The sequence below is a fragment of the Petromyzon marinus genome, chromosome 34 (genome assembly GCF_048934315.1).
Source record: "Petromyzon marinus isolate PM22_M1 ecotype Great Lakes invasive population chromosome 34, UKy_Petmar_22M1.pri1.0, whole genome shotgun sequence".
In the NCBI taxonomy this organism is placed as follows: Eukaryota; Metazoa; Chordata; class Hyperoartia; order Petromyzontiformes; family Petromyzontidae; genus Petromyzon; species Petromyzon marinus.
In genome coordinates, this window is record NC_133700.1 from 2,118,381 (window position 1) to 2,130,593 (window position 12,213).

At 47.8% G+C, this 12,213-nt stretch overlaps 2 protein-coding genes across 5 annotated transcripts in view; one reads left to right on the forward strand and one right to left on the reverse strand.

The window, feature by feature from the left end:
• Positions 1-12,213, reverse strand: part of LOC116948575 (anterior gradient protein 3-like) — a 14,806-nt gene continuing 2,593 nt past the window's right edge. Inside the window, exons 1-9 of one of the 3 annotated variants that reach the window (XM_032965364.2) lie at positions 5,066-5,798; positions 4,473-4,579; positions 3,081-3,188; positions 2,178-2,241; positions 1,786-1,838; positions 1,602-1,678; positions 1,260-1,323; positions 985-1,068; positions 1-494 (exon numbers count right to left, since the gene is read on the reverse strand). In XM_032965364.2, the coding sequence (XP_032821255.1) occupies positions 445-494; positions 985-1,068; positions 1,260-1,323; positions 1,602-1,678; positions 1,786-1,838; positions 2,178-2,241; positions 3,081-3,180 (492 nt within the window). In that variant the 5' untranslated portion in view covers positions 3,181-3,188; positions 4,473-4,579; positions 5,066-5,798 and the 3' untranslated portion in view covers positions 1-444. Of the gene's footprint in view, positions 495-984; positions 1,069-1,259; positions 1,324-1,601; positions 1,679-1,785; positions 1,839-2,177; positions 2,242-3,080; positions 3,189-3,796; positions 4,393-4,472; positions 4,580-5,065; positions 5,799-12,213 lie in introns of those variants that run through there. The other 2 variants (XM_032965365.2, XM_032965367.2) reach the window with 2 other exon arrangements.
• LOC116948574 (cytochrome b-245 light chain) overlaps positions 8,913-12,213 on the forward strand; it is an 8,161-nt gene continuing 4,860 nt past the window's right edge. The window contains exon 1 of one of the 2 annotated variants that reach the window (XM_076071620.1): positions 8,913-9,236. In XM_076071620.1, coding sequence (XP_075927735.1) covers positions 9,134-9,236 — 103 coding nt within the window. In that variant the 5' untranslated portion in view covers positions 8,913-9,133. Of the gene's footprint in view, positions 9,257-12,213 lie in introns of both variants that reach the window. The other variant, XM_032965362.2, reaches the window with a different exon arrangement.

A 12,213-nucleotide genomic window follows, 5' to 3' on the forward strand; every position in this document is an offset into this window, starting at 1 on the left:
TCACACGGGTTTTTACTTTTATTTTAACAACCAGACACTTGCACGCACCTAGAAATATCCACGCTGTTGCTTTCAGTAAGTTTCCATTACATTACTGCAAACGTGTACTTCACAGGATGCGTGTTAACATAAAAATGTCGCGTGGGATCATTTCGGTGAAAAAAAAATTACAGAGGCAAGAAACCTGTAACACAAAATCCAACACTTAGAAAGCACAATTGCGAAAGGGGAAAAACAAAACATGCTTGTCAATCGATGAGAAGAATGAAAAATAACATACAAGGCAACAGACATTTATCGGCGTGTGCTTGTTATTTTGTGTGTGTCGTTTGTAACCCTTCCGAGTCCACGTAAGGGATACTGCAGGCCAGAGGCGGCGCACAGACGCACGGAGGCACTGCACCGTGCCACGACGTGGGCCTGATGGGAAGAGGGCCCCCTGCTCTACAGCTCGTTCTTGAGCAGCTGCTTGGCTTTTTTCATGTTTTCCATCACTGGAGGAGAAAGCGGACATGGGCAGTTTTAAGACCGGCCATACATAGTTGAAGGTTGGGCACACACGGTTTTTTACATTATACCAGCTCATTTTATCGATCCACAACTGGATGAGAGGGGCCCTCTCCCTCCATGCCATGGAGTTTGTGCGGGTTATGTTTCAATACTTTGCATCGGATCAGTGCAGGTCGGTGAAGTGCGGGGATTATGGACGTGGGAGGATAGATGTGCAGTAACGACGTATTTCACCGAGTGTGCCCTCTCCTGCCCACCTTGAAGTCTCACAGCCCCTTACAACCCTGTTTATGGGTGGTGCTCACCCAGCCAAGTACACCGGAGGAACAAACCCAGCTTATCTCCCTTCATCCGAGGTGATCAGGCACATTCTGGGCGGTTTGGCCATAGGGGCAAGGGCATGCATTACATGGAGGAAAATGTACTGAAGGGTTTCTGTGCAACTTGGCAAAACAGGGCTGTGGTGGTACTCACGGAGATCGATGTCTTTGGGCTCGTAGGTGTACAGTCGGTTGTGGTAGGGTCCCGTGATGTCGGCTCGCACCGTCAGGGATGGATCTGCCCACAGTACATGAACGTCACCACCACCGTCTGCTACAAGACTCTACAGACGGCAGCAACAAAGCTGACATATTTAGACAGTTGACGAAGCTCTCCGTGAGGGTTTTCCCTGGCTGCTCCTCTTTGTGCTCATGCCACAGGGTGTGTGTGTGTGTGGGGCTCAGCAGACCGTGCTGGGAATCACTCACCCACAAACATTATGCGCGGCACGTAGGCCCCGTCCGGGCTCAGGTTCTTATCTGTCGTCTCGTGCTGTTGGCGCGCGCGCACGTGGGACACCCTTGCGCATTAGTCGTGGCACAACAGAAGACGCTCGCCGCGGCAAGACGCTCGCAGCTTCGTAAAGCAAACAAGCAGGAGACAATGCTGTAATCGCTTTAGCAGCATGTGTGCGTTATTTCAATTGAGTAAAATTGCAATGTGGCATGCACAGTCCTCCGGAGACGCACGAGATAGTTCTCTTGTTCTCCCGCACACTTCCCCCCCCCCCCACCACCATGAAATATGGACGCAAAAAAAGGACCCTTTACCATGAGATTGAGCATGATGAAATCTTCGTCTGCCATCTTCTGCACCCCTTGTGACGAGGCAAATGCTTTTTTCAGGGCTGGGTAGAAAGAAACATCAACGGACGGATGTTTGTGAATTAACCGGGCACACACGAGTTGTACATTGTGCCATGATGGGCCGGTATGTGTGGCAGTAAAGACTTACACTGGCAGTATTCGCAAGAGTCCAGGTGATGAATCACCATCAGTGGCTTGTTGCTGTTGGGGGAGGGGAGAGGGCAGGGTCACTTTACACCACAGCCAAAGCTGAGAGCAAAATGGGACGCAAAAAAGGCCTCCCTAAGGGCACCACACACAAAGTGGCCATGAAATAACTGCCCACCGTTCATTTATCAGAATATTTACTTATACTGGAGGAATCAGATGAGCTATAAAGCTTTGTTTCACATGTCTAGTAGCCACGAGGCTCCCCTTAAGTGCCCAACGCCGATAGAAATGTTCAAATCAAGGAAGTGATTGGCATTTGCAGTGAACAACCCTTAGCAGGATACAATTGATAACATTTGCAGATAAAACGAAAGTTTGAAATGTACTTACGAATTCTGGCTCTTGAAGAGCCCCTCCTCGTAGGTCTGCACCCACTCGATCTCATCGCCCCACCCTGCCAGGAGACCGTGACAGAAGCAAGGAGGGAAGATCAGAGGAGTCAGAAAAGGGTGGCCAGTGGAAGCAATACAATTCGCTCGATAGCAGCAAAGTGATTGAGGATGGAACTTTCTGGTCTTTTTTTCCCCCAAAGTTGCTGAGCACAATAAGCCCAAAGGTACAAAACACCAAGCAGTCGGCAACCTAAAGAAAACTATTTAAGTTATAATAGATAACAGTTAGTACATTTCTTGAATAGAGCAAGGTTATAAGAACTCTGGGGGGAAAAAAAAACACACCAACGATGGGAGGGAATTCAGATCAATGTTGCGAGGAGAGCAGGGGAACGGACGACGTGCAGACTGGTTTGACGATGTTCCCTCAATCCGCTTCGTATGTATATTGAACTTTTCTCGCACCGTACGTAGCCAACCGTGCAAATCGGAGGTGCTCAGTGACGAACTGGGACTAAAATCGGCCCAGGCATTTGCAAACACTCCGGTCCAAATTGGTCTTTTGGGCTGGTCAAAAAAACAAATGGGCCGGTGAAGGCGAATCTTTGGGGCTGCCGAATATGGGGACTCAATGCCAACTGAGAGCTTGAATAAGCAATGAAGCGTTCACATTAAATTCGATAAAACATTTTTTTTTACTCCGATCACATTTTCAATTTCCCCACACATACCGGCCCACCGGGTATCTGCATTCTGGCCAATGCGGCCCCGGAATAAGTGCTTCAACCAACGGATCGCCGCTCGTGCGGATTCGACACGTTTTTTGAAATCAAAATTGGAGATCCTTTGCTGCACCCTCCCAGAAGGTCGAGATGGCCGTGTCTGGACGCCGGTGGCACACCTCTAGAGAGGGTCTGCGGCTTCCTCTTGGTCGTGGACGCGGTGGCGACCGTCAGCACCGCCGTCAGGCACATCACCAGGGTTGTAACACACAGCTTCATGGTGGCAGCTGCGATGGACAACACGGCACCAGCAGCGTGCTCACGCACCCAGCAGCAGAGGGAAATAATGGCCTCGATCACCGTTTCAAACGAATTTAATGTTGCTAAGTATGCGCGATTTGATTTAAGCAGGAGATTTTATAAACGCACAGCACCGGGGTTGTAGCGCACAAGTGAAACAGTTGCTTCGTTTGTAAAGATTCCTTGGGTCGCCTGAAAAACGATTTACTAACACAATGTTTTTTTATATATACATTTTAATTCAACACGTGTAGGTAAAACGTAACAATATATTAATACAGCACAATACGAATAAGTCAAAGTAAAAAAAAATCTAAATAGCAATCACAATTATAAATACCGTACGTAGAAAAATACAAAGGTGGATATTTGCAAAGGAGAGTGATGAGATTTAGGCGAGTTACAGTCGAGGTGGTAGTGCAGAAACATTTTTCACACGCAATCTCATCAAACGTACACCGGCTTAGGCAGTCGGGGTGAATACTACATTTTAAAAAACCCGAAAACGAGCGTGGGTCGCAGCATTCACTTCAACGTTGCGGTCGAGGCCAATGCTGGGTCGAGATACCCGGTGGCGTTTGTCGAAATCGCGCACCTGACGAGGAAGCTGATCTCACGTTAAAGGTGACCTCACGTCGAAGGGTGACCTCACGTCGAAGGGTGACCTCACGTCGAAGGTGACCTCACGCCGAAGGTGACCTCACGTCGAAGGGTGACCTCACGTCGAAGGGTGACCTCACGTCGAAGGTGACCTCACGTCGAGCTACAAGAGGAAGCGCGGTTGGCGATTTCACGCCGGGAGGGGCGGACACCACGAGCGGCTCTCTCGCCCACCACTTCGACGCAAAGATGGAAGGGAAAAAAAATCCCAAGCCGGCTCACAGACACCGGCCACTGCGCCCTCGCACTACTGCACATCTGATCAAGTAACTGTAATGGTCTATTATTAGTTGTGGGGGCGGGAATGCTTGCCACTAACCGCCCAAGGTTGTCACGTTTACAAATGATACTGTGTCGACCACGTTCTGGCTTCTTAAAACTTCGCATGACCGAATTCAACATCAAACTGGGGCGACGTTTCGCTCAAACTGCTTTGAGCTTCACCAGCTACTGTGTGGTCTTACTCGCAAATCTCGCCTGTGGCTGAAGGTCGCTCTCTCTCTCTCTGCCTGCTTGCACTCCCCCCCCGTCTACCTCCCTCTCCTGCAGCCTCTCGGCTAACCCAGGCGGCCGTGAGAGCAAGCAAGCCCGGCCTCGTCGCAAGCGCTCACCTGCTCGCAGGACGAGACGACAGGTCGGACGCAACGAGGAAGCCGGCGGTCTCCCAACTTCTTCACACCTGTAGCTGCCGGGCGGTCACCTGTGCACGCCCACACACCTGTACACGTGGACACGAGTGCACGCCCACACACCTGTACACGTGGACACGAGTGCACGCCCCACACACCTGTACACGTGGACACGAGTGCACGCCCACACACCTGTACACGTGGACACGAGTGCACGCCCACACACCTGTACACGTGGACACGAGTGCACGCCCCACACACCTGTACACGTGGACACGAGTGCACGTCCCACACACCTGGACACGCCCACACACAAAGACCTCCCCCCTCTCCAACCACCGCCCGAGTGTTTAACACATCACACTTAGGTACGCATTTAAGGCTGAGTCGACCTAGGGTAAACCCAGAACAAGTTGATTTGTTCGTCGCCTATGTTGGCTGCGAGCGAAAAACGAACTCGGCTGGCCGGGTTCGTAGCGTGGTGCGCTAACCGCTGCACCACCGCTCCCCTTTGTACAACATTTTAAACAAACTCGCACCCGTAAACTTCCACGCGGCGCGAGCCGCCGTCTCACCTGTTAGCGGACCTGGCTGTGTAGTCCTCGTGAGTCCAGGCGTGGTGGTGCACACCTGTGACACGGCGCTTTTAGAGGCAAGGGTTGGTGGATCACGTAGAGATTCGTGAAGCTCCCACGAATCTCTACGGATTCGTGTCCCTGCGAGTCTCTACGGGTTGTCGAGCGTTAACTCCTCGTGCACGTGGTGGGGTTTACTCCGGGTGCTCTGCATTGCCCCCACGCGAAGCAAAGCGCCGAACATCCCAATGCAGGAGACTCGACTGTCGACTGACTGCGGCTTTTATGGACAATTAGATTAAATGTGATGACGACGACCAAGATACGTGCTTGCTTTATGAACCGCATTCAACATTGGCTGAGGAACGGTCGATGTTGGTCCATTGCACATGCAGCCCGGGAATTTTAGTTTTCTAAAATAATTAACCATGCGCACTATTAATTGACTGGGCCGCCCTTCGTCGTCGTCTGTGCGTGTGTCACACACTCCAGTCGAGTGTTACAGCCGAGTGTGTGTGACGGTTGAGTGTTTTTAAGTGTGTGTGTGTGTTTTATGAACGTGTGTGTGTGTGTTACATAGTGTGTATTTCACGTGTGTATTTTATAGCGAGCGTCTATATTGGACTATGTGGGAGTCATCAGCAAGGGTTATGCAACAATGCATTAACTCAGCGGGGTTTGGGTGTTCTGGCCAGAAACCACTCGAGCTAAGAGATGGGGGAGGGGGTTCCGTTGACTGCAGTGACGGCAGCGGCGTCACTCCACGTGGCCATGGGGCTACGCCACGGGGCGGGGCTTAGGTGCCCGGAGGGCGGGGCTTGGCGCCTGAGGGGCGGAGTCCCCGGCGCAGCAAGGATGATTCGTCGCTGTGCGATTGGCTGGCCGTGCAAGGTGGGGGGGCGGGCGGGGGAGGAGGGCCCTCACCCCGGCCCCCATCTCCAGGCTACACGAGGCGACCCCCCCAACCCCTCCCCAGAGTACAGAGCCTATGCAGGAGACACGTGTGATGCGGCGGGCACGTGTGTTGCGGCGGAAACGTGTGTTGCGGCGGAAACGTGTGTTGAGTGGGACACGTGTGTTGCGGCGGGCACGTGTGTTGAGTGGGGCACGTGTGTTGAGTGGGGCACGTGTGTTGCGGCGGGCACGTGTGTTGAGTGGGGCACGTGTGTTGCGGCGGGCACGTGTGTTGCGGCGGGAACGTGTTGCGGCGTGAACGTGTTGCGGCGTACACACCAACAGCGGTGGGGGGGTTCAGCTGGCATAGCCGTTGCTGAGCAAAAACTGGCATAGCTGGCTCAGCTGGTAGTTTTGCACAGCTGTTCAGCTGGTACAGCTGAGCAGGTTTCAGAATCTGAATATTTATACTGGAGGAATACGATGAGCTGTGAAGCTCTTTTTCACAGATGTCCAGTCGGGACGGGTCAGAACGTTACAACACAACAAAAACACAATAGGAGTGTAACATAGGAAAGGTAAACAAATCACTTTAAAAATATACATAAAAATAAACTACTGTGCTATTCACTTCTTTTTCAAAAGCGACCTGGACACAAATGATAGGTCAACAAAGTGGCATGCCACGTGTACATTTATAGCAGCAAAATTATCTAAATAAGCAAAATCTAACGCGTAGGCTTTCGCGACCAATATTCAAAATAAAGGTTTTTGGGTTAGATCGCGTTATTTATAAATGTGTCGTAACCCTCCACTACCCGACACGGCCAATCAGCGAAACGTCGTACTCAAAAACTGTAATGTTGTGGATTCACTCTTCAACACACCGGTGGGCTAAAGTAGTGAACCATTTGTCTTTTATCAACGTGACATTTTTTGCTGATTGGCCGTGTCGGGTGGTGGAGGGTTACGACACATTTATAAATAACGCGGTCTAACCCAAAAACGTGTATTATGCAGCAAAATCTTAATAAGTTTGATAGGTTGCCCAGCGTCATTCATCATGGATGCGTGGCAATCACTTTCCGTGCAGCTTCCCGCAGTATGTAGTATATCGCAACCGGTCCACGTGATGCTAGCAAATGGACCAGGCTGGTAACGAAATGGCAGCCAAAGGAGGGCAACGCGTCCGAGAGAAACGACCGCCTCGGAGATGAGGCGATGAGAAGGAGCTCGTTGTGTGGGCGCGAGATGGATTGCGCCATCGCAGAACCGAGAGATCATGATGACGTGGGGAGGCCTTCACTTAACAGTGGATCGATCATGGCTGACGATGAACCGGCAGCGGGCTTTGCTCGTTTTCTTCTGGATATCCGGATTTAGCGTCCACTCCACCGGAGGCGAATTACGAGGTTCAGCGATTATGGCGATCGTGTATTTGTAAATGTTTATCACGAGACATAGGTGATGGAACTTTAGGCCAATTCTGATCTGCCCTATGAGTGAATCCGTAAATGTTGGTTTTCGAATTTTCCCATATATATTTGAGTCCAATATTGGCTTTGTAGCACTGAATGTAGAATTAACACCCCTCTATTGTACATGCAATATGGTGGGATTATTGAATAAAAAAAACATCTTTATATTCTGCATAGAAGGCGAGCAAGGGTGAAGAATGAACTCAAACAATGAGCTCAAGATGCGACGTTTCCTGGTAGTGCTTTAGATTGTACATGTGATAGCCAAATACACAAAACGCCATCTGACTCAATCCCAAAATCCCCCGCCTACAGGATTTACCTCATTGTATACAAATAAATAATTGACAAACCAAGCTTTATTTCAGTGCGCAACAGAAGTGAAATACAGCACAGACATCAGTGACAGTAATACGCTCTGGTTGTGAGACTCAGTTTCTTGTATAATGGACTGAGGTCAGAGAGTTCCAAGGTTTGATATCCCACTCGTGCTAGGCTGGCTTGAGACTATGGATTATTAGCGTAATGCACTAACCAATAGAGTACAGAGTACGCTGATTAATAACAATCCTATATTATTGTACTGTCACAATATAAACTGGATTCAGAAAAAATAAGGCGATATGGATGTGGCGTGTTAAAATGAGTCTCGGATTAGATTTCGAGACTGCTCCGGCTGAGTTGAGCGCTGGAGAGTTCCATTATTAAAGGTTTAACACGTAGACTTTTGCGACCAATATCCAAAATACAGTTGTTTTAGTTAGATTGCGTAAATATAATTGTGTCTTTACCCACCACCATCCGACACAGCCAATTAGTAAGGTTTGTCACGTAAAGGAAACACGCTCAGCATACCGGTGTGTTGGAGAGTAAACCCACAACATGCACCTCCGATTTGCACGTTTGGCTAAGTACGGTGCAAAAGAACTTCAACATACATACAATACAACATTTATCGATAACACACACAACTTCTGTAGTATGTGCACACTATCAGAGCCCCTGCTGATACACGTGTGAATGGACTGCACTGTTGTACAAATACTCATCTATAAGCCTTTATCTGGTTTATTGTGTTTAGCCAGGTGAGAACTCAAGAGACAGAGAAAGTCTAATTTGCAACAGTGACCAGGTTCATTAAAATGACAAAAGCAATAACAAGGAACTAAGTACAACAATGAATCAAAAAGAAATCAGTGAAATAACAAAATAGAAATCAAAGCAAAAACAATTGCATTACAGAAGAAATCGAAAATACAGCACGAACAGACGAACATAAATCAGTAACGTATTAAATGAAACAAACTTTCTGTAATGTAAGTTGTCTCGGAAAAAACTACTCCGAAACAACTTTTATAGTCAAATGTAATTTGAGAAATATTCACCTGGAATTAGGTTGAGTATCGCACTCGTATTTAAACATACGAGAACATGACAAAGTTGGATTAATGCCATTGCCGATGGTTCCTCGACCATACTTCACCGCGCTGGTCCGTGCGGGTTGGTGAAGGGTATAACCCCACACAGCTATTGCATCTTGCCCGTGGGTAACAATGTTCTCAAGGCACGGCATGGCCTAGTTACACGGGGAATGCGAGGAATGCAGCAACTTTGAAGAGGTGCCAGGAGGCGAGACGGGGAGCCAGGAGGCGAGACGGGGCCGCAGCCCGCGACAGATGAATACCATCGCTAGATAATGACCCACGGGTCCCGTCCATCAGTGGCGGCAGAACACGAAGTCAACTTTTGCTGTCCGACGCTCAGAAACCCCCCCCACTCCCAGGGACAAGCCCGTCCAGGTGAGGTGTCCGTGCAAAAGGTGAGTGAAGGGTGAACGAGTGGGGGGAGGGGCGCAGTTGGTGAAGGCTGGGGTAGTCAGGCAATTGAGACGCACGCATACAGACATGGAGACAGGTTATGGAGCAACCGGAGATATACAGATATTAGAGATACACACTAACGAACATGTTCACAGACTGGTACCCATGCTAAACATACAGGACGGACGGGAAGTCTCCATATCCCTTTACCTCTGTGTTTAAGTAGAACAGGGTGAGGCGTGGGTATAGGGACTTCTCGCCCGACTTCTACAGGCATGCACACCGAGATGGAAGGAGAGATAAACATAACCAACACACAAAGACACGCACACACAAGCCTGACCGACAATAATACATACAGCCATGCATACAAAACAAAGACCCCCCGTGTAGCCTTAACCAGACCGGTTGGGGCAAATGCTGTGAGCGAGCACATATGAAGTCCAGAATAGCACACGAGGGGGTGGGTGGCCAGCATCACGCTCGACCGCCTTTGTCTCCCCAGTTGCGATGTTTGCACACCGCACCAGGTACTCATTTGAGGCTGAGTCGACCTAGGGAAGGCCCAGGATCAGTTCAGATAATCGTCACTGTTGTTGGCCGTGAGCGAGAATCGAACTCGGATATTCGGGTTTGTAGCGCAGCGTGTCAACCGCTATACCACCGCTCTCCACACAATCGCAACAACCCTGGTTTGTCTTTGTCTATGGGTTTCTATGTATCTCTATGTATCTATGTGTCTCTGGGTTTACTGTCAGGTCCTTAGTTTGGGTTGCATGGCCGTGAATTGTCTTTAATGTGTCTATATGGGTCTCTGTGTCTTTGTCTCTTGTTTCTCCATGTAGCCAATATGTACGTCTTTGTGCGTGCCTCTATAGGTTTACTGCGTGGTCTGTAATTTGGGTTGCATGGCCGTGAATTGTCTTTAATGTGTCTATATGGGTCTCTGTCTTTATTTGTCTCTATGTATCTCCATGTAGTCAATATGTACGTCTTTGTGCCTCTATAGGTTTACTGCGTGGTCTGTAATTTGGGTTGCATGGCCGTGAATTGTCTTTAATGTGTCTCTATGGGTCTCTTTATTTGTCTCTATGTATTTCAATGTAGTCAATGTGTACGTCTTTGTGCCTCTAGGTTTAGTGCGTGGTCTGTAGTTTGGGTTGCATGGCCAGAGTCGCGCTCCAGTGGCTTGTGTCTGTAATTTCTCATGTACGCAGGAGATGTGCTCATCGGCTGTTGATGTTCCGATGCGGTTGATGGTTCCACCGGTGTCAATTCAGAAACTGAATATGTATTTATACTGAAGGAATCCGATGAGCTATAAAGCTCTTTTTTTAACATGCCCAGTAGGGACTGGTCAGAACGTTACAACAACAAAAAACACTATATGAGTGCAAAGATTATGAAATGTAAGCAAATCAGTAAAAAAATATAGACAAAACACTAAACTGTTTTCTTTTACCAGGTAAAGCCCACTGAGCTATTGGCTTCCTGGGATTACACATCAACCCGTACTGCCATGCAACTTGACAGGACCCTCCTGACAAGAGTTATTGGGACTCGCTGAGCCTTTACTGGGGAAACATGGTAAAAGAAACATAATAATTAATTAAACCATTGTTAAATCGCTGCTCACAAGAGGCGTTACGTTATTGTGCAACATTCCTTGAGGACCTTGTAACTGGTTCTCTGCAATATTGAGGGCTTTTTGTCTTTGTTCCATTGTTGCTGCGTCCACGCACTCGGGAAATTTGCTAAAACAGGGGGGGTCCCTTAATTCGTGGTAAGAAAAAAAGTACGTTCGGTACTCTTACCTATAAATATTTGGTGTCTAAACATCTTTACACATCTCTCTGATGTAGGCCAATGAGTCTCGAAGACAATGCATATATACGATATATTATTACACTATGTAACACAATTTTTGTTCCTGGGTGCCAAGTGTTAATTTTTAAAATTTCTTATGCCTAAAAAGTATATAAAATTGGCTATTATTCCTCACAAACTTTGCTTTTGTGACCATGACTTTACGTGAACGAAAGACACAAACTCGCCAGTTTTCTCATTGAAAATACGTACATTTTAAAATATCACTGTCCTGGTCACAAAAGCAAAGTTTGTGGGGAATAATTATCTATTTTCTGTACTTTTGAGGCATAAGCAATTAGAAAATAACGCTTACTACCCAGGAACATTTTTTTTGTTTGTTACAGTGTTATCAGAGCACGCTTTGTTTGCATGTTCACCACAAGTAGTGTGTGCGTGGCTAATGCTGACTTGCCAAGGCTTGTAAAATGCATCTATTTGGTGTCTGAACATCTTAACGCCTCCTGTTTTATTGCCAGAAAGGCTAAAACCTATTTTTAGTTTTCATTGTTTTATTTTTACACGCTTTTAACTCACTCTGTCTGTTGTTGTATCCTCAAATCTTGTAACTCAATTTTAACCCACTTCCCAATGTGGTATCGACTTCAAACTTGGTATACTTATGTCATACTGTTGACAATACTATATTCTATGATAAAAATACAAAATAAATATTTCTAAACAATCTTTTGTATATGTTATGTTTCGGCTTGGGTCTAATTGCCCACGCTCAACTGACGTTGGGCTGTAAATCACCACAGTCCCCTTACGTTGTGGCAAGCTTCGGGCCCACTTCATGGGGTCGTGGAGTTCTGCCCATTACTAGTACGGTACATTTCATTAAAGCGTGTCTTTTTTTTTTAAAAGTGTTTTTGTTTTAAATATTACTTATTCGTACACTTTTCCCCAGTATCTATAAACTCTGTGAGCGCAGCGGCGATGGAAACCACCTCCCCTACGCAGCCGCAACGTGGCAAAGCTTCAGTCGCCGTTCGTTCGATCCGCCTCCAGCAATCTCGATCCCGATCAAATAAATAAATAAACAACACTGCGATCGTATTCTTGGTTCTTTCGGTAAAGTCACGTAGAA